Genomic DNA, 26,088 nt, shown 5'->3' with positions numbered 1-26,088 from the left:
TGTGCCAACATGGCATGTCTGCCCGTCACTACCCCGAACCTGTACGTCTTTGGAATGTGGGAGAAAATGAGAGAAACTGGAGAAAACCCAGCAGTCACGGAAAGTACAAATTCCTTACCGACAGCGACGGGAATTGAACCTCGATCGCTAGAGCGGTAATGTACGTGCTAGCCACTTGCTATCCTGCCGCCTTTGTTTCTCTCTCTCTCTCTCTCTCTCTCAACAGACGTACCAGTAATTTATTTTTCTGTGTCAGATTTAAAACATTTGCCAAGTTTTTCAGTTTTCAATATTATGAATATTATTTTGTCCACAGATCCATCCTACCTGTTTTATCAGCTCAAAGCCACAGTGAAACAATCCTATCAGTAACAATCCTACAAGTTGGACAGTGATTCAATGGGCTGATGAGATTCTTTAGCAAATTTATTCTGATCGTATACAAAACATAATGCTTCCAAATGTGTCGTGAACAAAGTCCCAGTACACAACGAATTGAAGCTGGTCCCACCGAACTCTGCATTGAGAAAGAAGGCCAGAGCGTTGGGTCCAAAACAGATTTACTCCGGAGCCTATCTGACCTCCCCGTCTTCCATTTCATCCTCTGATGAGGAGTCCGTGCTGTTCTGAGAACCTTCATCCGAGTTACCTGACAGGGAAAGAAACAGTTACTGTCAAACTGAAATCTGACACCTCTCAGAACTACCTCTCCCACAGTGTGACCCTCCCTCCCTCAGTACCACCCCTCCCACAGTGTGACCCTCCCTCAGTACCACCCCTCCCACAGTGTGACTCTCCCTCAGTACCACCCCTCCCTCAGTGTGACCCTCCCTCAGTACCACCCCTCCCACAGTGTGACCCTCCCTCAGTACCACCTCTCCCACAGTGTGACCCTCCCTCAGTACCACCCCTCCCACAGTGTGACCCTCCCTCAGTACCACCTCTCCCACAGTGTGACCCTCCCTCAGTATCACCCCTCCCATAGAGTGACTCTCCCTCAGTACCACCCCTCCCACAGTGACTCTCCCTCAGTACCACCCCTCCCACAGTGTGACCCTCTCTCAGTACCACCCCTCCCACAGTGTGACCCTCCCTCAGTACCACCCCTCCCACAGTGACTCTCCCTCAGTACCACCCCTCCCACAGTGTGACCCTCACTCCGTGTCACCCCTCCCACAGTGTGACTCTCTCTCCGTGTCACCCCTCCCACAGTGTGACCCTCTCTCAGTACCACCCCTCCCACAGTGTGACTCTCTCTCCGTGTCACCCCTCCCACAGTGTGACTCTCTCTCCGTGTCACCCCTCCCACAGTGTGACTCTCCATCAGTACCACCCTTTCCTCAGTAATCCCCCTTCTTTTTTTTTTAAACAAATCTTTATTTACCAACAAAATATGATACACTAAATCAGGGCCTCATAAACTATTTGCAATTTCAAATTAAAATACAGTCAGCGCTATCTACAACACACCCATACCTCTGGGGAGCTCACCTATCCCGGAGACCCCCGTCCCTCCCCACTGTGTGCCCTTTCTCTGGATGTAACCCTGCGGAGGTGCAGGCAATCAGCTCGGGCAGAGCCCTGGACAGCTATCACAGCAACAGGAGTTTGATAGGATTGGGTTGGTCACCAATGGCCTCACCTTGCAGGTCATACTCTCTCCTCAGCACCCACAGCACCACGCTCAGGACCAGTTTCTACCCCTCTACCACCGAGCTCTCGAACCAGAGGGGATAATTTCACCCACCCCAACACTGAACTGTTCAACGTCTCTTCATCTCAGTTTCTCGACATTTATTTATTATTTTTCATTTCTTTCTGGAGTGGAGAGCGAGTTTGTAAATCTGGAGTGGAGACTGAGTTTGTTGGGGATGGCAGGGTGGAGTGCCCAAGGAGGGGTGTGGTACAGGTGGCAGAGAAGGAGTGGCAGGGGCAGTGGGGGAGAGGTGTGGCATGGGTTCAGTCACATCTGTCCCTGAGACACCAGGCAAGGTCATTTGATTCCAAACAACTGGTTTATTGATCATTACAGAATACCTCTCTGGTGCTTCCCTCTGTTCCGCTTCTCCCAACCATGACTCCCCTCTCGCTGCCCCCTTCCCACTCAGTCCACGATATCAGAGTCAGGTTTATCATCACTCACATAGGTCATGAAATTTTTTTTTTGCGACAGCAATAAAATGCAATACATAAAATTACTACAGTACTGTGCAAGAGTGTTAGGCACCCTAGCTGTGTACATACATGGTATGTATATGGTGAGAAGTTGATCATAAATTTACTTTGAACTCTTGCAAATTTCCAGTCCACCAGCTGATGATTTACAAACCAGCTCACACAAAATGCTGGAGAAACTCAGCAGGCCAGGCAGCAGCTATGGAAATGAATAAACTGTTGACGTTTTGAGCCGAGAGCCTGCTTCAAGACTGGAAAGTAAGGGGGGAGATAGATGGTATGGAAAGGTGAGGGGGGAGCAAGAGCTGGGGGGTGGTCAGTGGATCCAGCTGGGGGGAGGAGGAAGAGTGGGAATGGTGCCAGAAGCTGGGAGGTGATAGGTGGAAGTAAAGGGCTGAAGAAGATGGAATCTGATAGGACATTGACCATGGAATAGAGGAAGTGGGGAGTGGAACCGGAGTAAGGAGAACAACGGGCAGATTGAGAGGGTGGGGGAGGAGAAAGAGAGAATGTGAGAGGGGAGGTGGGATAAGAGAAAAAAAGGGAGTGCTTACTGGAAAGTTAGAGAAGTAGATGTTGGCGCCATCAGGCAGAATAGTCTGTGCGTGGCCTCGTGATGGCAGCAGAAAAGGCTGTGGAGACATGTCGGCGTGGGAACGGGAAGAGGAATTGAAATGGGTGGCCACCAGGAAATCCTGCCTGATGTAGTGAATGAAACTAACGTGCTCAATAAAAATGTCCAGCAATCTGTGCCAACATAAAGAAGGCAACACAGGGAGCACTGCTCCATCTTGGGTACTAGCCTCCGTGGTATCCAAGACATCTTCAAAGAGTGGCGCCTCAGAAAGGCAGCATCCATTATTAAGGACCCCTCATCACCCAGGACATGCCCTCTTCTCACAGAGGAGGTACAGGAGCCTGAAGACACACACTCAGTGATCCAGGGACTGCTTCTTCCCCTCTGCCATTCAATTTCTGAATGGACAATAAACCCATGAACACAACCTCACTACTTTTTAAATATTATTTCTGCTTTGCACTATTTTAAAAATCTGATTAACATACATATATACTTGCTGTAATTGATTTACTTAATTATTTTTCTTTCTATATTATCATGTATTGCATTGAACTGCTGCTGCTCTGTCAACAAACTTTACGACACACGTCAGTGATAATAAGCCTAATTCTGATTCTGGAGAATGAGGGAGGATCTCATTAAAACCTATCGATTATTGAAAGGCCTAGAGTGGATGTGGAGAGTATGTTTCCTATTCAGGAGGGAGTCTAGAACCAGAGGACACAGCCTCAGAACAGAGGGGAGCCCATTTAGAAAGGAGATGAGGAGGAATTTCTCTGGCCAGGGAGTGGTGAATCTGTGGAATTCATTTTCACAGATGGCTGTGCAGGCCAGATCATTATTTGGAGGTTGATAGATTCATGATAAGTCAAAACATCAAAAATTCTGGGGAGAAGGCAGGAGAATGTGGTTGAGAGGGATAATAAATCAGCCATGATGGAATGGTGGTGCAGACTTGATGTGCTGAATGATCTAATTCCACCTTTATGTCATATGATCTACAAACCCATTATGGTCTTTGCACAGCTCTCAAAGATTCACATATTTAAATCACCAAACACTGATCCACACACACAGTTCTGGTTTTAATAAAGCCTCTGGTCGATATTAATAAGTCTGACATTACTTACCGTCACTGAGTAACCGGTAGTTGGAAGAATTCGCCTTCAACACCACATATAATGTGGGGTATTCAATGACTGTCTTCTGTCTCAAGTTCTCTGCAAGTGTTTGACTTGACTCCAGCCTGTGATACCTTCAAAAGAAATAACATACACTTTCAATCAAGTTCATCAATCATCCTTCCCATCCATCCAGCAATCTCTTTGACAAACCCCCCCCCACCCCCCCACCATCAGGCAGGACGCAGTGCAGCAATTCATATACCGTTAGGATGGGAAACAGCTTCTTCCCCCAGGCCATAAGACTACTGAACTCCATCACCACCCAGGTCTCATCACTTTCAAAGTGCTTTAAACTTGTGTTGTAAATGTTAGTTTTATTTGTTAGTTATTAGTGGTAATATTACTTTGTGTTGTGAGTGAGTTATATGTACTGTGTTGTGTACCTTGATCTAGTGGAACGTTGTTTTGTTTCGTTTGGGGGTATAAGAACACAAGAAATAGGAGCAGGAGTCGGCCATCTGGCCCGCCAAGCCTGCTCCGCCAGTCAATAAGATCATGGCTGATCTGGCCATGCACTCATCCCCACCTACCTGCCTTTTTCCTAAAACCCTTAATTCCCCTACAATGCAAAAAATCGATGTAACTTTGTCTTAAATATATTTACTGAGGTAGCCTCCACTGCTTCATTAGGCAGAGAATTCCACAGGTTCACCACTCTTTGGGAAAAGCAGTTCCTCCTCATCCCTGTCCTAAATTTACTCTCCTGAATCTTGAGGCTGTGTCCCCTGGTTCTAGTCTCACCTACCAGTGGAAACAACATTCCTGCCTTTATCTTAACTACCCCTTTCATAATTTATATGTTTCTATAAGATCAACATGGTCAACACTGGCACACCTCAGGGTGCTTAGTGCTTAGCCCACTATTCTACTCTCTCTATACTCATGACTGTGTGGCTAGGCATAGCTCAGATACCATCTATAAATTCGCTAATGATACAACCATTGTTGGTAGAATCTCAGGTGGTGAAGAGAGGGCGTACAGGAGTGAGATATGCCAACAAGTGGAGTGGTGTCGCAGCAACAATCTGGCACTCAACGTCAGTAAGACGAAAGAGCTGATTGTGGACTTCAGGAAGGGTAAGATGAAGGAACACATACCAATCCTCATAGAGGGATCAGAAGTGGAGAGAGTGAGCAGTTTCAAGTTCCTAGGTGTCAAGATCTCTGAGGATCTAAACTGGTCCCAACATATCGATGCAGTTATAGGTAGGTAGGTAGGCTTCCGTTAGTCTCGATAGACCATGGATTTGCACCTTGGAAAGTTTCCAGGGTGCAAGCCCGGGCAAGGTTTTTTTTAATTGAAGACCGGCAGTTGCCCAAGCTGCAAGTCTCCCCTCTCCACGCCACCGATATTGTCCAAGGGAAGGGCATTAGGACCCATACAGCTTGGCACTGGTGTTGTCACAGAGCAATGCGTTGTTAAGTGCTTTGCTCAAGGACACACACGCAGCCTCAGCCAAGGCGCGAACTAGTGATCTTCAGATAACTAGACAAACGCCTTAACCACTTAACACGCGCCAATGATGCAGTTATAAAGAAGGCAAGACAGCGACTATACTTCATTAGGAGTTTGAAGAGATTTGGTATGTCAACAAATACACTCAAAAACTTCTATAGATGTACAGTGGAGAGCATTCTGACAGGCTGCAGCACTGTCTAGTATGGGGGGGTGGGGGTGGGGGCTACTGCACAGGACCAAAAGAAGCTGAAGAGGGTTGTAAATCTAGTCAGCTCCACCTTGGGCACTAGCCTACAAAGTATCCAGGTCATCTTCAAGGAGTGGTGTCTCAGAAAGGCAGTGTCCATTATTAAGGACCTCCAGCACCCAGGGCATGCCCTTTTCTCACTGTTACCATCAGGGAGGAGGTACAGAAGCCTGAAGGCACACACTCAGCGATTCAGGAACAGCTTCTTCCCCTCTGCCATCTGATTCCTAAATGGACTTTGAACTCTTGAACACTACCTCACTTTCTTAATATATTATTTCTGTATCTTGCACAATTTTTAATCTATTCAATACACCTATACTATAATAGATTTACTCTTATTTATTATTATCATTACTACCTTATTCTTTTCTTTCTTCTATGTTATGAACTGCTGCTACTAAGTTAACAAATTTCATGATACATGCCGGTGATAATAAACCCAATTCTGAAGATCTCCTCTGATCCTGCTGAATTTCAGCGAGTATAGCCCTAGGCTACTCAATTTCTCCTCATAGTGTAACCCCCTCATCTCTGGAATCAATCTGGTGAACTTCCTCTGAATCGCCTCCGAAGCCTGTATATCCTTCCTCAAGTAAGGAGACCAGAACTGCCCACAGTACTCCAGGTGTAGCCTCATCAGTACCCTGTACAGTTGCAGTGTAACCTCCCTGCTCTTAAATTCAATCCCTCTAGCAATGAAGGCCAACGTTCCATTTGCCTTCTTGATCGCCTGCTGTACCTGCAAACAGACCTTTTATGATTCAAGCACAAGCACTCCCAAGTCCCTCTGCACAGCAGCATGCTGCAGTTCTTTACCATTTAAATAATAACCTGATCCTCCATTTTTCCTTCCAAAGTGGATGACCTCACATTGTACTCCATCTGCCAGACCCTTGCCCAGCTGTGTGAGCTATACGTACTGTCCTTGTTCCAGAGGAACATTGCTTCGTTTGGGGGTGTATTGTACATGCGTAAGGGTGAACGAGAATAAACTGAACCTGAACTTGGTTTAATTGTCATTCAACTGTACGCGTGAATACAGCCAAACAACCAAAGTACAACATATACAGTCACACTCATCACATATAATGATCACAGAAAAACACTGTTACAACACAACCTATATAAAAAATAATCTCGCCCAAGTCCCCGAGTATCATGGCCTGTAGATTGAAGGTGTGTGGGAGTCACGCTCCTGCAAGAACAAGCCCACACCAGTTCCTCATCTCATATAAGTGAAACCACCAATACACGCAATCCAAGTCCTGACGAAGGGTCTCGGCCCGAAACGTCGACAGCGCTTCTCCCTATAGATGCTGCCTGGCCTGCTGCGTTCCACCAGCATTTTGTGTGTGTTGTTGTTTATACACGCAATCCAGCTATCTGACACTGAGTGAACACTGGCTACACAACTCAACCCACCACATCCCACTGTGGCTACTCTCTGTTGAGTCCCATTGAGTTATAGAGAGACCCCCATCACCCAGGACTTATCCTCTTCTAAAACACCAGGAAGTCTGTGGATGCAGGAAATCCAAGCAACAAACACAAAATACCGGAGGAACTCAGCAGGTCAGGCAGCGTCTATGGAGGGGAATGAACAGTCGTTGTTTACTACAATCCATGGATGCTGCCTGGCCATGCCCTCTTCTCATTGTTACCATCAAGGAGGTGGTACAGGAGCTTGAAGACACACTTAACATTTCAGGGGGTACATGTCCACAGATCCCTGAAAGTTGCCTCAAAGGTAGATAGGGTAGTTAAGAAAGCTTATGGGGTGTTAGCATTCATAAGTCAAGGGATAGAGTTTAAGAGTCGCGATGTAATGATGCAGCTCTATAAAACTCTAGTTAGGCCACACTTGGAGTACTGTGTCCAGTTCTGGTCGCCTCAGTATAGGAAGGATGTGGAAGCATTGGAAAGGGTACAGAGGAGATTTACTAGGATGCTGCCTGGTTTAGAGAGTATGGATTATGATCAGAGATTAAAGGAGCTAGGGCTTTACTCTTTGGAGAGAAGGAGGATGAGTGGAGACATGATAGAGGTGTACAAGATATTAAGAGGAATAGACAGAATGGACAGCCAGTGCCTCTTCCCCAGGGCACCACTGCTCAGTACAAGAGGACATGGCTTTAAGGTAAGGGGTGGGAAGTTCAAGGGGGATATTAGAGGAAGGTTTTTCTCTCAGAGAGTGGTTGGTGACAATAGACAATAGGTGCAGGAGTAGGCCATTTGGCCCTTCTAGCCAGCACCACCATTCACTGTGATCATGGCTGATCATACACAATCAGTACCCTGTTCCTACCCTCTCCCCATATCCCTTGACCCCGCTATCTATAAGAGCTCTATCTAACTCTCTCTTGAATGCATCCAGAGACTTGGCCTCCACTGCCTTCTGGGGCAGAGCATTCCACATATCCACCACTCTCTGGGTGAAAAAGTTTTTCCGCATCTCTGTTCTAAATGGCCTACCCCTTATTCTTAAACTGTGGCCTTTAGTTCTGGACTCACCCATCAGCGGGAACATGCTTCCTGCCTCCAGTGTGTCCAATCCCTTAATAATCTTATATGGTTCAATCAGATCTCCTCTCATCCTTCTAAATTCCAGTGTATACAAGCCCAGTCGCTCCAATCTTTCAACATATGACAGTCCCGCCATTCCGGGAATTAACCTTGTGAATCTACGCTGCACTCCCTCAATAGCAAGGATGTCCTTCCTCAAATTTGGAGACCAAAACTGCACACAATACTCCAGGTGGGGTCTCACCAGGGCCCTGTACAGCTGCAGAAGGACCTCTTTACTCCTATACTCAATTCCTCTTGTTATAAAGGCCAGCATGCCATTAGCTTTCTTCACTGCCTGCTGTACTTGCATGCTTGCTTTCATTGACTGATGTACAAGAACACCTAGATCTCGTTGTACTTCCCCTTTTCCTAACTTGACTCCATTTAGATAGTAATCTGCCTTCCTGTTCTTGCCACCAAAGTGGATAACCTCACATTTATCCACAATAAACTGCATCTGCCATACATTTGCCCACTCACCCAACCTGTCCAAGTCACCCTGCATTCTCATAACATCCTCCTGACATTTCACACTGCCACCCAGCTTTGTGTCATCAGCAAATTTGCTAATGTTACTTTTAATCCCTTCATCTAAATCATTAATGTATATTGTAAACAGCTGCGGTCCCAGCACCCAACCTTGCGGTACCCCACTGGTCACAGCCTACTATTCCGAAAGGGATCCGTTAATCACTACTCTTTGTTTCCTGTCAGCCAGCCAATTTTCAATCCATGCCAGTACTCTGCCCCCAATACCATGTGCCCTAATTTTGCCCACTAATCTCCTATGTGGGACTTTATCAAAAGCTTTCTGGAAGTCCAGGTACACTACATCCACTGGCTCTCCCTTGACCATTTTCATAGTTACATCCTCAAAAAACTCCAGAAGATTAGTCAAGCATGATTTTCCCTTCATAAATCCATGCTGACTCGGACTGATCCTTCTACTGCTATCCAAATGTGTCGTAATTTCCTCTTTTATAATTGACTCAAGCATCTTTCCCACCACTGACGTCAGGCTAACCGGTCTATAATTCCCTGTTTTCTCTCTCCCTCCTTTCTTGAAAAGTTGGACAACATTAGCCACCCTCCAATCAGCAGGAACTGTTCCTGAATCTATAGAACATTGGAAAATGATTACCAATGCATCCACGATTTCTAGAGCCACCTCTTTAAGTACCCTGGGACGCAGACCATCAGGTCCCGGGGACTTATCAGCCTTCAGACTCAACAGTCTATCCAACATTGTTTCTTGCCTAATATAAATTTCCTTCAGTTCATCCTTTACCCTAGTTCCTTTGGCCACTATTACATCTGGGAGATTGTTTGTGTCTTCCCTAGTGAAGACAGATCCAAAGTATCTGTTCAACTCATCTGCCATTTCCTTGTTCCCCATAATAAATTCACCCGTTTCTGTCTTCAAAGGCCCAATTTTGGTCTTAACTATTTTTTTGCTATTCACACACCTAAAGAAACTTTTACTATCCTCCTTTATATTCTTGGCTAGTTTACCTTCATACCTCATTTTTTCTTGGCGTATTGCCTTTTTTGTTATCTTCTGTTGCTCTTTAAAAGCTTCCCAGTCCTCCGGTTTCCCACTCATCTTTGCTATGTTATACTTCTCTTTTATTTTTATACTGCCCTTTACTTCCCTCGTCAGCCACGGCCGCCCCTTACTCCCCTTAGGATCTTTCTTACTCTTTGGAATGAACCGATCCTGCACCTTCTGCATTATTCCCAGAAATACCTGCCATTGTTGTTCCACTGTCTTCCCTGCTAGGGTATTGTTCCATTGAATTTTGGCCAGCTCCTCCCTCATAGCTCCATAGTTCCCTTTGTTCAACTGTAATACTGACACATCCGATTTTCCCTTCTTCTCAAATTGTAGGTTAAAACAGATCATATTATGATCACTACCTGCTAATGGTTCCTTTACCTCGAGGTCCCTGATCAAATCCGGTTCATTGCACAACACTAAATCTAGAATTGCCTTCTCCCTGGTAGGCTCCAGTACAAGCTGTTCTAAGAATCCATCTCGGAGGCACTCCACAAACTCCCTTTCTTGGGATCCAGTACCATTCTGATTCTCCCAGTCTACCTGCATGTTGAAATCCCCCATGACAACTGTATCATTACCTTTGTGACATGCCAATTTTAACTCTTCATTCAACTTAACTCTTCATCCAGACTGCTGTTTGGGGGCCTGTAGATAACTCCCATTAGGGTCTTTCTATCCTTAGAATTTCTCAGTTGGTGCGTGGAATGCACTGTCTGAGTCAGTGGTGGAGGCAGATACACTGGTGAAGTTTAAGAGACTATTAGACAGGTATATGGAAGAATTTAAGGTGGGGGGGTTATATGGGAGGCAGAGTTTGAGGGTCGGCACAACATTGTGGGCCGAAGGGCTTGTAATGTGCCGTACTATTCTATGTTCTGTGTTCTTCCCCTCCGTCATCAGATTTCTAAACTAACATTGAACTCATGAATACAACCTCATTACTTTTTTAATTTAACTATTTTGTGTGTATGTTGTCCACACTGAGATGGGCAGTGTGGTAGCATAGAGGTTAGTGTAACACTATCACAGCACCTAGTGACCCAGGTTCAACTCCTGCCACTGTTTGAATCTCTGAGTAAAATTAATAGATGCTTATTTGATGCTAGACCTGTTTGCCCGTGTTTGGTCCATTTCATTCTAAACTTTCTCTGTAACTGTTACACTTTATTCTGCATTGTTATATATTTTCCTTGTTCTGCCTCAATACACTGTGAATTCATCCGATCTGTATGAACAGGACGCAAGACAAGCTTTTCACTGTATCGCGATACACGTGACGATAATAAACCAATTTATCAGTTTCAACATCCACAAATTACAGATCTATACAGCACGAAAACAAACCCTTCAGCCCAACTCACCCATGCTGACCAAGGTGCCTCGCTGTGCCTGTCCCACTTGCCCACGTTTGGCCATTTCCTGCTGAAGCCTTCCTATCCAAGTGTCTCCCAAGGCCTTCCATTGGTCGGGATCGACAGTGGATGTTGTGCCCTAACTACCTACATTGTGTACACAGGCCAGGGCAGTACGATATGGAGAACAAGCTGTTCCCCATGTAACAGGCTCCCCTCTCCACACAGCTGATAAATCCAAAGGAACGGCAGAGACCGATACAGTTTGGCACCAGCAGCATCACAGAAGTTGCCAGTCAAAGTTGAACTCAACATAGGGGCTCGAGCTCAGGAATTTTCCCTCTGAGCTTACTCCTGAAGCCTTCCCCATGAGCAAGGCAGCGGAGGTTTGAGTTCAGAGCTTTCCTTCTCCTAGATGAGCTTCCAACCACAGCTGACAAGCCCCATCTACCCAAAACAACTGGTTTTAACGCACCACTAACCCTCCTTTTCTCTCTTGTCCTGCCAGTAGAAATGGTTCCACCAGGCTTAGTCACAACACGAAGACCAGGAGCTAGACTTGTTTGTCAGAGGCTGTTTGCGACACACGCCACTGGAAGCATTTAATAGGTAGTGGGAGCTGATCCCCACCATCTCCCCCAGCTACGACAACCTTCAGAAACCGCAAGTATCTATTAAATGTACTGATTGAACCACTTCCTCTGACAGCCACCATCTTGTCCAGGTCCCCTTCAAATCTGCCTCCAGTTTTCGACTCCCCTACCTGCAGAAAAGCCTGCCCAGTCAGCCTACCTTTTTATTTGGAGATGCAGCACAGTAACAGACCCTCTTGGCCCAACAAGGCCACGCCACCCAGTTACACCCACGTGACCAATTCACATACTAACTCCTCACCTGGCTATCAGCTCCTCTTGGGTCCTCTCCTCCTTCCCTTTCTCTGATGGTCTACTCTCCTCTCCTATCAGATTCCTTCTTCTCCAATCCTTTATCTTTTTCACCTATCACCTCCCAGCTTCTTACTTCCTTCCCCTCCCCCACCCACCTGGTTTCACCAATCACCACCCAGCTTGCCCTTCTTTTTATTCTGGCATCTTCCACCTTCCCTTCCAGTCCTGATGAGGGACTCTGCCTGAAACGTTGACTGTTTATCCCCCCTCACAGATGCTGCCTGACCTGCTGAGTTCCTCTAGCATTTTGTGCGTGTTGCTCTGGATTTCCAGCATCTGCTGAATCTCTTGTGTTTATTAACTACTAACCCGTATGCCTCTGGAATTTGGGATGAGTCCAGAGCACCCAGAGGAATCCTAATGTGGTCATGGGAAGAAAATACAAAGTCCTTACTGTTAGTGGTAGGAACTGACCCCGATCTTACAGCTAGCATTGTAAAGTGTTGAGTTGAATGCTATACTACCACGGTGCTTTAGAAGAGGAAAAGTTTAGAGTAAGTGTTGTCAGCCTGGGGACGACAGTCCCCTTGCTTGATAGCGTTGGTCCACAGCATATAAGGAGTTGTGAAGCCCTGGTTTAGGGGGATATGGGCAAATGAGACCAGCCTAGACGGGAATCATATTCAGCACAGAACAGTGGGCTGAAGGACCTCTTTGTGTGCTCTGGAACTCTGGCTCACAGCTGACAGATATTCCTGGCTCACAGATCACCAACACAATGCTACACCCAGGAAACGACTGTCAGCTGCCTTGCGCTCAGGAGAATGAGGGGCCGATCCTTGCTTCACATCTGCTACTGACATTTGGATCAGTGTGAGCTGCGATTGAGACGAACCCTGGATCCAAGTGCCAATGACTAATATACAGCATGAGATCACAGTCACAAACAGCGAGACACTTCTCTCATGGAACAAGAACGTCCAGATGAACAACATCCCTCTGGAATATGAAGGCCCAGCCAGTTACAGTCAGAGTAATGGTGAGTACACATGGAGCAGAAATGTCAAATACAAGAGTGCAGAACTTTCAGCTGAGAGTTTACAGGAGATTTAGAACAATAGGCCCTTCAGCCCACAAAGCTGTGCCGAACTAATTAAACTAGTTTTAAAACAAATCCCCTCTGCCTACAAAATGTCTACATCCCCCCATTTCATAGTTAGAGACCACTACAGCACAAAAACAGCCCTTTGGCCCATCTAGTCTGTACTGAACTATTATTCTGCTTAGTCCCATCGACCTGAATTCCTGCACATTCATGTGCCTATAGAGTAGTACAGAAACAGGCCCTTCAGCCCATCTAGTCTGTGCTGAATTGTTACTCTGCCCATTCCCATTGACCCACACCTCTTGTCGCACATTTCAAAGGTGTACGGGTTAGGGTCAGTAAGTTATGGGCATGCTATGTTCAACACAGTTCAGTGTTGGGGTGAGTGAAGTGAATGAAGTTATCCCCTCTGGTTCAAAAGCCCGATGCTACCATCAGGGAGGAAGTACAGGAGCCTGCAGACATGCACTCAATGTTCCTCTCTGTCATCAGATTTCTGAATGGTCCATGAACAAAGCATCACTAATTTGTTTTTTTTGCACTATTTATGTAGTTTTGTGCATTTTTAAAAATATACAATTTTTAAAATATACTGCAATGTACTATTGCCACACCAAAAAAACCCCCAAATTTTATGACATATTAGTAATAAACCTGATTCTGATTCTGATTCTGGGATAGAAGAGCAGAGGCTGATTGTGTGGCTCGCTAGTGCCCTCTCCTGGTTGCAGGATTGTAATTGCAGCCAGAATCAGCTCCGATTCGGTGAGTGACCACGACAAAGGAAGCCCTGACCACAAGATGCAAACAATATCGGTCTCTGTTTCCATAGATACCACACAGCCCTCCATTTAAAATAATTCACAAAGAGGGCCGCTTGGTGGCATAGCAGTTAGCATAATGCTACTACAGCACCAGTGAGCCGGGTTTCACATTCTGCTGCTGTGAAGAGTTTGTGTATTCTCCGCGTGACTGTGTGGGTTTCCTCCCATATTCCAAAGATAATAGGCAATAGGTGCAGAAGTAGGCCATTCGGCCCTTTGAGCCAGCACCGCCATTCACTGTGATCATGGCTGATCATCCACAATCAGTACCCCGTTCCTGCCTTCTCCCCATATCCCTTGACTTCACTATCTTTAAGAGCTCTATCTAACTCTTTCTTGAAAACATCCAGAGAATTGGCCTTCACTGCTTACTGAGGCAGAGCATTCCATAGATCCACAACTCTCTGGGTGAAATAGTTTTTCCTCAACTCTGTTCTAAATGGCCTACCCCTTATTCTTAAACTGTGGCCTCTGGTTCTGGACTCCCCCGACATCGGGAACATGCTTCCTGCCTCCAGCGTGTCCAATCCCTTAATAATCTTATATGTTTCAATCAGATCCCCTCTCATCCTTCTAAATTCCAGTGTATACTAGCCCAGTCGCTCCAATCTTTCAACATATGACAGTCCCGCCATTCCGGGAATTAACCTTGTGAACCTACGCTGCACTCCCTCTATAGCAAGAATGTCCTTCCTCAAATTTGGAGACTAAAACTGCACACAATACTCCAGGTGTGGTCTCACCAGGGCCCTGGACAACTGTACCATCAACAGATGTATTGATTAGTTGGTCATTGTAAATCGTTCTGTAATTAGGTGAGGGTCGGATAGGTGGGGTCACTTGGCAACTTGGCTTGTACCCGACTGTGGTGAAATACAATAAACAATATAAAAACACACATGCTGCTCTAACTACGAACAGTGACAGAAGATTTCAGCAGAAGTAAAACCCCAGGGTGAGGGAGAGTGGATTCCTGTGTTACCTGATGGAGCTGCACTTCCGGCCCTCCACCTTCAGAAAGATGCAAACTTGGTCAAGAGATGCCAGGACGTAAACTTTCAACCTGCAGAGAGACACTGAGTTAATGAGCGGTGAGGGAGGTACATTAAGCCACAGGCTTCACACAGGCTCAGCGGTGAACAGCACACACAAAGCCAGAAAGCACTACAGTACTGAAACAGGACAGGGATGTTAAGTTGAAGTTGTATAAGATGTTGGTGAGGCCTAACTTGTAATAAGTATAATGTACGGTTCTTATCACCTACATTGGATATCAATAAGGTTGAAAGAGTGCAAAGAAAATTGATAAGGATAGTGCTGGGACTTGAGGACCCACGTTATCGGGAAAGGTTGAATAGGTTAGGACTTTATTCCCTGGAGCATAGGAGAATGAAGGGAGATTTGATAGAGGTATTCAGCTGTGGAAGCCAAGTCACAGAGTACATTTAAAGCGGAGTTGATAGGTGCTTGATGAGTGAGAGCATCAAAAGTTCTGGGGAGAAGGCAGGAGAATGGGGTTGAGAGGGATAGTAAATTAGCCATGATGGAATGGTGAAGAAGTCTTGATGGGCCAAATGGCCCAACTCTGTTCTCATGTCTTTTGGTTTTAAATGACTCGGTCCCCAGAGCTGCCTGTGACAATGAGTTCCTCAGATTCACCACCCTCCGGCTAAGGGACATCTTGTTATCTTGAGGCTGTGCCCCCAGTCCTAGACTCACCCACTAATCTTCTCCATGTCCACTCTAGCTAGGCCTTTTTTAGGCCTAGTATTTGACAGCAACTGGTAAACCCGTACAAGTCTAGTGTTGTACTCAGGGTTCTGGTATGTGGAATGGAAGGTTTCACACGTACTTCTGTCGAATGACCGGGTCAGATTCCAATGGGTCAATGAACCTGCTCAGAAGCTCTTCCAATGTCTTGCTATCAGCAACCCTGGAAAGCAAAAACCAATAGTTAATACACAAGAGGCCATTCACTCCCTCTGTCCCATGGCAGCTACTGACTTGGAGTCACAGAGCATGGACACAGTCTTTGGCCCACGGGTCTGGACCGACCATTAACCACCCCATTGACACCAATTCCACATAGATCCCATTGTTGACCAAATAGAGGTGTACAAGATGATAGGAGGCATAGATCGTGTGCACAGCTAAACTTTTACCCAGGCGGAAATGAATAATACCAGGATGCATAATTTTAAGATGACTGGAGTACCATAAGATAAAATTAGGCTATTTGGACCATGATATCTGCTGTGCCATCTTAGCTGATTGATCATCTCAACGCCATTCCTCTGCCTTCCCCTCCTTTGATGCCCTGACTAATCAAGAACCTCTCAACCTCTGCTTTAAATATTCCCAATGACTTGGCCTTCACAATCTGTGGCACAAATTCCACAGGTTCACCACCCCCGGCTAAAGAAATTCCTCCTCATCTTGTTCTGAATGGACATCCCTCTATTCTGAATTTGTGCCTTCTCGTCTTTGACTACCCCATGATAAGAAACATCTCCTCCGTATTCAAGGATAGTACAGGGGGAATGTCAAAAGTAGTTCTGCTTTTACACAGAGAGTGGTGGGTGAGTGGAGCACAGCAGCAGAGGCAGATACATTAGGGATATTTCAAAAATCTTAGATAGGCACACGGATGATAGAAAAAAATGGAGGACTAAATGGGAGGGTAGGGTTAGATTGATCTTAAGGTAGGTTAGAAGGGTCTGTACTGCACTGTAATGTAGTTCCTCCCCTCCCCTAACTTCTCATTCTGGCTTCTTCCCCTTTCCTTTACAGACCTGATGAAGGGCTTCGGCCTGAAATATCAAATGTATATTCATTTCCTTTGAAGAAGTGTCACAGGTAGATAGGGTCGTAAAGAGAACTTTTAGCATATTGGCCTTCATAAAACAATATACTTAGTACAGGAGATGGGATGTTATGCTGAAATTGCATGAGACGTTGGTGAGGACAAATTGGCATGTTCTGTGCGGTCCTGGTCACGGGAAAGTTGTAAACGAATATAGCGAAGACTTACAACGATGCTGCCAAGGCTTGAGGACCTGAGTTTTAGGGAAAGTTTGAATAGGTTATGACTTTATTCCCTGCAGTGTAGGAGGGCGAGGGGAGATTTGATAGAGGTATACAAAATTATGAGGGGTATAGATAGGGTAAATGCAAACAGGCTTTTTCCACTGAGAAACAGCAAACTAGAACATGGGTTAAGGGTGAAAGGTGAAATGTTTAAGGGGAACATGAGACCATAAGATATAGGAGCAGAATTGCAATTTGGCCCATTGAATCCACTCTGCCATTTCATCATGGCTGATCCATTTTTCCTCTCATCCCCAATCTCCTACCTTCTCCCTGTATCCCTTCATGCTCTGACTAATCAAGAATCTATCAGCCCCTGCCTTAAGTATATACAAAGTCTTGGCCTCCACAGCTGTCCGTGACAAAGAATTCCAGATTCACCAGCCTCTGCCTAAAAATTCCTCCACACCTCTGATCTAAAAGGACACTCCTCTATTCTGAGGCTGTGTCCTCTGGTCTTAGACTCTCCCACCACAGGAAACATCCTCTCCACATCCACTCTATCAAGGCCTTTCACCATTCGATAGGTTTCAATGAGGTGCTTTTGAATTTTAGTGAATACAGGCCCAGAGCCATCAAATGCTTTTCATATGACAATCCGTTCATTCCTGGAATAATTTTCATGAACCTTCTTTGGACCCTCTCCAGTTTTAGCACATCCTTTCTAAGGTAAGGGGCCAAAACCTAATACTCCAAGTGAGGCCTCCCAGCGCTGTATAAAGTCTCAGCATTACGTCCTTGCTTTTCTATTCCAGTCCTTTTGGAATGAATGCTAACACTGCATTTGCTTTCCTCACCGTGGAGTCAACCTGCAAATTAACTTTTAGGGAATCCTTCATAGGGATTCCCAAGTCCCTTTGCACCTCAGTCTTTTGTATTTTCGATCCATTCAGAAAATAGTCAACCCTTTAATTTCTTCTACCAAAGCACATGACCATACACTTCCCAACACTGTATTCCATCTGCCACTTCTTTGTCCATTCTCCTAATCTGTCTCAGTTCTTCTGTAGCTTCTCTACTTTCTCAAAACTACCTGCTCCTCAACCTATCTTCATATCGTCTGCAAACTTAGTAACAGAGCCATTAATTCCATCATCCAAATCATTGACATAGAATGTAAAAATAATCAGTCCCAAAACAAACCCTGTGGAACACCACGAGTCACCGGCAGCCAGAAAAGGCTCCCTTTATTCTCACTCGTTGCCTCTTTTACACTATGTACCTGAAGAAATTTTTGGTATCCTCCTTAATATTATTGGCTAGCTTACTTTTGTATTCCATCTTTACCCTCTAAATGTCTTTTTTGATGCCTTCTGTTGGCTTTTAAATGCTTCCCAATCCTGTAACTTCCCACTAATTTTTGCTCTATTATATGCCCCCCCTTTGGCTTTTATGTTGTCTTTGTGTTCTCTTGTTAGCCATGGTTGTGTCATCTTTCCTTTAGAATACTTCTTCTTCTTTGGAATGTATGTATCCGGTGCCTTCTGAATTACTTCCAGAAATTCCAGCCGTTGCTGCTCTGCTGTCATCCCAGCCGGTGTTCTTTTCCGATCAGTTTTGGCCAACTCCTCTCTCATGTCTCTAATTCCCTTCACTCCACTGTAATACTGATACATCTGACTTCAGCTTCTCCCTCTCAAATTTCAGGGTGAATTTGATCATATTATGATCACTTTCCCCAAAGGGTTCTTTTACCTTCAGTTCCGGTTCATTGCACAACGTCCAATCCAGAGTAGCTGATCCTGTAGTCGGCTCAACCACCAGCTGCTCTAAAAAGTAATCTCGTAGGGACTCTAGAAATTCCCCCTCCTGGAATCCAGTACCAACCTGATTTTCCCAATCTACCTGCATACTGAAATCCCCCATGATTATTGTAACATTGGCATTTGGCTGCATTTTCTATCTCCCATTGTAATTTGTAGGCCACATCCTTATTACTTTGGGGGTTTGTATACAACTCCAGTCGGGGTCTTTTTACCCTTGTAGTTCTTTAGCTCTATCCACAATGATTTAACACTTCCTGACCCTATGTCACCTCTTGCTAATGAATTGATTTAATTTGTTTACCAAAAGAGCAACACTAACAAAGGGTCTCAGCCCAAAACCTTGATTGCTCGTTTCCACGGATGCTGCCCGACCTGCTGAGTTCCTCCAGTGTGTTGTGCGTAGAGCAACACTGCCCCCCTACCTTCCTCTCGATCCTTGGACATTAAGCTCCTGTTACGTACCCGTGACACGTGACAGTGGTACCCTTGTCACGTGACTGGGGCTGAAGTTATACTGGACATGAGGTAATGGTGGAGTGATGTCATTTTCCCGCCAGTAGAGGTCATGTGACAGGTTTTTTTCTACAGGGTATAAAAGGAAGACCCACCCTGTCAGGTGGGGCAGTTCGTGGCAGGATTTGCCAAGATGACTTCATGTTACTGTGTGATTTAATGTGATGACGCAGTTTAGTTAAAAATGAAGTTTTATATAATGCCTAAAGTTTAAAAGGTCAGAGCCAACGGTTTCTTTGCTAATGGAGAGTGAAGTTTGGAAGACAAATCGAGAAGAATCGATTTTCGACGATGGATTGACTTCGACCTTGTGTGATCCTCATTCGGAAGGATTTCGTTTACTATTCTCACGATAGTCTCCGCTGGAAAAAGCGGGTGGTTGAGAATATTGTGGAAGGAAGGTCAGTCACTTTAAGTTGTTATATTTAATAAAATTCGACGTGGGAGTTTGACGCTGGGAATCGAAGGACATCGACGTGGAAGAGAATTTACATCGCTTTAAAAAGTCTCTCCTTTTAAAAGTACCGTGAGCTTTTGAACTGTCGGCATATCGTTTTAAAGTCTGTTCTCTTTCGGCATACCGTTTTAACGAACTGAGTTCTTTTCAATACCGCTTTGAAGACTGTTTGGGACTGCAACGCTATTAAGGACTGTTTGAGCAGCTGAGCTCGGATCATTGTTTGGGTTTGTTTACATTTGAAGGGGGTTTGTTATCAGTGTTTAATAAACGTGTTATTTGTTATAAAACCCTTCGTCTAACTCATCTATAATTATTGTTGCCTGAATATGTAACATTAAATATGGGGGCTATGTCCGGAATTGAATTGTTTGAGTTTAATAAGCTTTTTGAATTTTGTATCGGTGTTTTGGTAACGGGGATTGCTCGGTTTTTTTTGTTTGATTGGCTTGTGAGTGGTATTCGGCAACGATGAATATTGATGAGTTTCTGGATTCGCCAGACGCGGATTTGTTAGCGAAGGCGAAAAAAACTGAAGTCTCTGAACTTGCTAATCGGTTGCATCTTAAAGGGATTTTGCCAACTACATCAAAAGCTGTAATACAGAGAAAAATCGCGTCTCACTATGTGGCTTCGGGTGCTTTTGAAGAATCGATTTTAGAATCGTTTCCAATAAGTAATCTGGAGATGCAGTTGCAAATTGAACAAATGAGGTTGGAACAAAGTAAAGCAGAGTTAGAGAGGTGTAAATTGGAATCTGAGCAGAAGAAAAGAGAATTTGAATATGCAATGGTGAATTTAAGGTCTGAGAATCAGTCTTCTGATTCTAGAAAACCGTTTGTTGCTAGCCAAGAAATTAAATTGGTCCCTCCATTTAGTGAAACAGAAGTGGAGAGATATTTTCAACATTTTGAAACTATTGCTCGGATGTCAGAGTGGCCGAAAGATAAATGGTCAGTGTTATTACAGAGTGTAATCAAAGGCAAGGCACAACAGGTTTACACAGCTTTAACTGCTGCGCAAGCATTAGATTATGATATTGTGAAAGAAAATATTCTCAAATCGTATGAATTGGTCCCAGAAGCGTACAGGGAAAGATTCAGGAGTTTGAAAAAGTCTGTGGAAAAGACTTATGTGGAATTTGCCTATGATAAAGCTATGTGTTTTGAGAGATGGGTTTCTTCTAAAAATGTAAATGGGGACTATGAGACATTGAGAGAGCTGATTTTAATGGAGGAATTTAAAAGAAGTATTCCTGTTGAAGTAAGGACCTACTTAAATGAGAGGGATACTGATAAATTGCAGGACTGTGCTAGATTAGCTGATGAGTATGTTTTAATCCATAAGAATAAATTTCCTCAGGGTAGAATTTTTAAGAGGAGAAATAATATGGAGACTCCAGGTAAATCAGAAATTAAATCAGAGGTTAATGAGAGAGGTAAGGAGGAAGGAAAACCTGTGAAGGAAAGACAGTTTGGTCTTATTTGTAACTATTGTAAGAAGCCTGGCCATGTAATAGCTAACTGTTTCAAATTGAAAAAGAAAGAGAAGGAAGCAGTTCCGGATGCTTGTGTGCAACATACTGAAGCACCTGTAAAGTTACAGGGTTTGGTAAACACAAATGAGGATTTGTTAGAGTCTGACAAAGTTAGAAAGGGATATGATCATTTTATAACTGAAGGGTTTGTATCCTTGAAAGAAGGATCTACTCTGGTGCCAATAAAGATTCTTAGGGATACTGGAGCTTCTCAATCACTGATGTTAGATAGTGTGTTGAAGTTTAATGAAGAGAGTGATACTGGTGAGGTAAATTACATAAGAGGTGTTGGAAGTGATTTTATGCCTGTACGTTTACATGAAGTAAATTTAAAGTCAGGGTTAGTTACAGGATTTGTTAAGGTAGGATTACAGCATAGCTTACCTGTGAAGGGTATTTCTTTATTGTTAGGTAATGACTTGGCAGGTGGACAAGTTTTTCCTGAAGTGCATTTGACAATGGAGTCAGAGGAACCAGAGGTGAATTCTAACACAGATTCTTCTTGTGTTGTGACTAGAGCTATGGCTAAAAAGATTGATGTGCAGAATGAGTTTGTTACTCATGACTGTTCAACTCAGGATTTGAGTTTTGAGGATGTGTCAGAGACTTTCTTACCTTCGTTGTTTGAACAAGATTCTGGGAGTAAGTCTGACTATGAAGATTTATCTCTGTCTTGGAAGGAGATGATAGCAGAGCAGAATAGAGATCCTGAGATTATAAAATTAAGGGAACAAGCTTTACTAGGTAGTGAAATTGAGAAGGTGTCAGTAGGATATTACTTGGAAAAAGGAGTATTGATGAGGAAGTGGAGGTCGCCTACAATTCCTGCAAGTGAGGAATGGAATGTTGTTTACCAGGTAGTTGTTCCTAAAGTTTATCGGAATGAGATTTTGACTTTAGCTCATAGTGTGCCTTTAGGTGGACATCAAGGGGTAAGGAAAACTGTGGACAAGATTTTAAAACATTTTTACTGGCCTGGTTTAAGAAAAGATGTGGCGATGTTTTGTAAGACGTGCCATACTTGTCAAATTGTGGGTAAACCAAATCAGGTTACACCAGTAGCTCCATTACAACCTATTCCAGCATTTGGTGAACCGTTTTCTAAAGTTATTGTAGATTGTGTTGGTCCATTACCAAAGACAAAAACTGGTTATCAGTATTTGTTGACTATCATGTGTACTTCGTCTAGGTTTCCAGAGGCAGTACCACTTAGGAATATAAAAGCTAAAACTGTGACGAAGGCTCTTATAAAATTCTTTACTTATTTTGGATTGCCTAAGGAAATACAAACTGATCAAGGTAGTAATTTTATGTCTGGATTGTTTCAACAGATAGTTTATAAATTGGGAGCTAAGCAAATTACTTCGTCTGCATACCATCCAGAATCGCAAGGTGCCTTGGAGAGGTTTCATTCTACTCTCAAGAATATGATTAGGACATATTGTGTGGAGAATGAAAGTGACTGGGATGAGAGTGTAAACTTACTTTTATTTGCAGTAAGGGAATCGGTACAGGAATCTTTAGGTTTTAGTCCATTTGAACTTGTGTTTGGACATAGAGTTAGAGGACCTTTAGCTTTATTGAAGGAACAGTGGATTAGTAAGGAAGTGCATACTAATTTGTTGGACTATGTTTTGAAATTTAAGGACAGGTTACATAAAGCTTGTAGCTTAGCCAAGGAAAATTTGAAGTTGGCTCAGGAGAAAATGAAGACTTGGTATGATAAGGAAGCTAGGATGAGGATGTTTAAGCCTGGAGATAAGGTGTTGGTTCTTTTCCCAGTGCAGACAAATCCTTTACAAGCTAGATTTCATGGACCTTATGAAATTGTGTCTAGAGTTAATGATGTGGATTATGTAATAAAAACTCCAGATCGTAGAAGGTCAACACAACTTTGCCACATAAATATGATTAAACCATATTTTGAGAAACAATCTGATACTGTGACTGTTGTGGTTAGTGAGAATGAGTTGGATTTAATTGGGAACATGATAGATGATTCATCTGACTTTCATTCTAAATCTAACATTGTTTCTGTTAGGTTACCTAATTCGACTATTTTGGAAAATATGGATGAGAAATTAGCACATTTACAGCTAGAGCAGAAACAACAGATGAAGGAATTGATTTTTAAGTATAAGGATTTGTTTCCAGATGTTCCTAGAAGGACTACTATAGCTTCACATGATGTAGATGTTGGAGATGCCAAACCTATTAAACAACATCCATATAGGATGAACATGGAAAAATGTGAACTTGCTGAGAAAGAAATTGAATACATGTTAGGGAATGATATTATTAGACATTCTAACTTGAATTGGAGTTCGCCATGTGTAATGGTGCCAAAACCTGATGGTAGTATTAGGTTTTGTACGGACTATAGGAAGGTGAATGCTGTAACGAAAACAGATGCATATCCAATTCCTAGAGTAGATGATTGTGTAGATAAGGTTGGAAAAGCAAAGTTCCTTACAAAGATTGATTTATTGAAAGGGTATTGGTGTGTTCCATTAACGGACAGAGGTAGAGAGATTTCTGCATTTGTAACTCCATCTGGGTTATATGAGTATAATGTTCTTCCATTTGGGATGAAGAATGCCCCAGGTACTTTTCAGAGGATGATTAATTCTGTGATTCAGGGATTGAAAGATACTGATGCTTATATTGATGATTTAGTGACAGGAAATGATACTTGGGAAGCACACATTATTGCGGTGGAGAAATTGTTTGAAAAGCTTTCAAAAGCTAACTTGACTATTAATTTAGCCAAGAGTGAATTTGGACATGCTACTGTGACTTACCTTGGTTATGTTGTGGGTCAAGGTAAGGTAGCTCCTGTTCAAGCAAAAGTTCAGGCAATTTTAGAAATTCCCACTCCGACGGGGAAAAAAACTCTCAGAAGGTTTTTGGGAATGGTAGGATATTATCGAAAATTTTGTAAGAATTTTGCTAATGTTGCCCTTCCATTAACTAACCTTCTGCAGAAGAATGTAAAGTTTGTGTGGACAGTGTTTTGTCAGGAAGCATTTGAAAAATTGAAAACAATGATATGTGAACAACCTGTGCTTAAGGCACCTGACTTTGAAAAACCTTTTTCATTAGCTGTGGATGCTAGTGATGAAGCTGCGGGAGCAGTATTGATGCAGAGGAATGAGGGTGATGAGGTTGATCATCCAGTAGCTTACTTTTCTAAGAAATTTAATAAGCATCAAAGAAACTATTCAACAATAGAGAAAGAATTGTTATCTCTTGTTTTAGCTTTGGAATATTTTGGGGTATATGTTGGTACAACTCAAAAACCACTTATTGTTTACACTGATCATAATCCGTTAGTTTTTCTGAGTAAGATGAAAAACAAAAACAGAAGATTGTTAAATTGGAGTTTGATGTTACAAGAGTACAATATTGTGATAACTCATATTAAAGGTAGAGATAATGTGGTTGCTGATTGTCTATCTCGATATTGAATGTACAATGTTTTTTTTTTGGAGTGGTTTTTTTTATTGTAACACTCCTACTGTATTGTATATTGTGTATGTTATATGATTTATACCTTTTTTTTTTTGGGTTTTTTTTTGTAAGTAATTGTTAAAATTTTTGTTCTTGTCAGACCAAAAATGTTTTTTTTTGGAGGGAGGTGTTACGTACCCGTGACACGTGACAGTGGTACCCTTGTCACGTGACTGGGGCTGAAGTTATACTGGACATGAGGTAATGGTGGAGTGATGTCATTTTCCCGCCAGTAGAGGTCATGTGACAGGTTTTTTCTACAGGGTATAAAAGGAAGACCCACCCTGTCAGGTGGGGCAGTTCGTGGCTGGATTTGCCAAGATGACTTCATGTTACTGTGTGATTTAATGTGATGACGCAGTTTAGTTAAAAATGAAGTTTTATATAATGCCTAAAGTTTAAAAGGTCAGAGCCAACGGTTTCTTTGCTAATGGAGAGTGAAGTTTGGAAGACAAATCGAGAAGAATCGATTTTCGACGATGGATTGACTTCGACCTTGTGTGATCCTCATTCGGAAGGATTTCGTTTACTATTCTCATGATAGTCTCCGCTGGAAAAAGCGGGTGGTTGAGAATATTGTGGAAGGAAGGTCAGTCACTTTAAGTTGTTATATTTAATAAAATTCGACGTGGGAGTTTGACGCTGGGAATCGAAGGACATCGACGTGGAAGAGAATTTACATCGCTTTAAAAAGTCTCTCCTTTTAAAAGTACCGTGAGCTTTTGAACTGTCGGCATATCGTTTTAAAGTCTGTTCTCTTTCGGCATACCGTTTTAACGAACTGAGTTCTTTTCAATACCGCTTTGAAGACTGTTTGGGACTGCAACGCTATTAAGGACTGTTTGAGCAGCTGAGCTCGGATCATTGTTTGGGTTTGTTTACATTTGAAGGGGGTTTGTTATCAGTGTTTAATAAACGTGTTATTTGTTATAAAACCCTTCGTCTAACTCATCTATAATTATTGTTGCCTGAATACGTAACACTCCTAACTATAATCTTCTTTCAGCCATGATTCAGTGATGCCTACAACATCAAACCTGCCAATATGCAACTGTGCAAATTCATCTACCTTATTCCATACACTGCATGTATTAAAATTCGACACCTTCAATCCTGTACGAAGGGTCTCCGCCCGAAACATTGACAGTGCTTCTCCTTATAGATGCTGCCCGGCCTGCTGTGTTCCACCAGCATTTTTGTGTGTGTTGTTTGAATTTCCAGCATCTGCAGATTTCCTCGTGTTTGCTGTATTCACCCCTTTTGTTTTTGTCTGCCTTTT

At 43.4% G+C, this 26,088-nt stretch overlaps 1 protein-coding gene across 1 annotated transcript in view; it reads right to left on the bottom strand.

Annotated features, from left to right (window-relative positions):
• Positions 1 to 408: 408 nt before the first annotated feature.
• The window catches only part of znhit6 (zinc finger HIT-type containing 6), a 47,531-nt gene continuing 21,851 nt past the window's right edge, over positions 409 to 26,088 (bottom strand). The window contains exons 7-10 of the mRNA XM_073062503.1: positions 15,792 to 15,872; positions 14,922 to 15,002; positions 3,886 to 4,010; positions 409 to 649 (exon numbers count right to left, since the gene is read on the bottom strand). Of these exons, the coding sequence (XP_072918604.1) occupies positions 573 to 649; positions 3,886 to 4,010; positions 14,922 to 15,002; positions 15,792 to 15,872 (364 nt within the window). The 3' untranslated portion in view covers positions 409 to 572. The remainder of the gene's footprint in view (positions 650 to 3,885; positions 4,011 to 14,921; positions 15,003 to 15,791; positions 15,873 to 26,088) is intronic.

The sequence above is a fragment of the Hemitrygon akajei genome, chromosome 12, assembly GCF_048418815.1.
Source record: "Hemitrygon akajei chromosome 12, sHemAka1.3, whole genome shotgun sequence".
Classification (NCBI taxonomy): Eukaryota; Metazoa; Chordata; class Chondrichthyes; order Myliobatiformes; family Dasyatidae; genus Hemitrygon; species Hemitrygon akajei.
The sequence above is the reverse complement of the archived record's forward strand: the minus strand, read 5'-3'. Positions and strand labels throughout refer to the sequence as shown.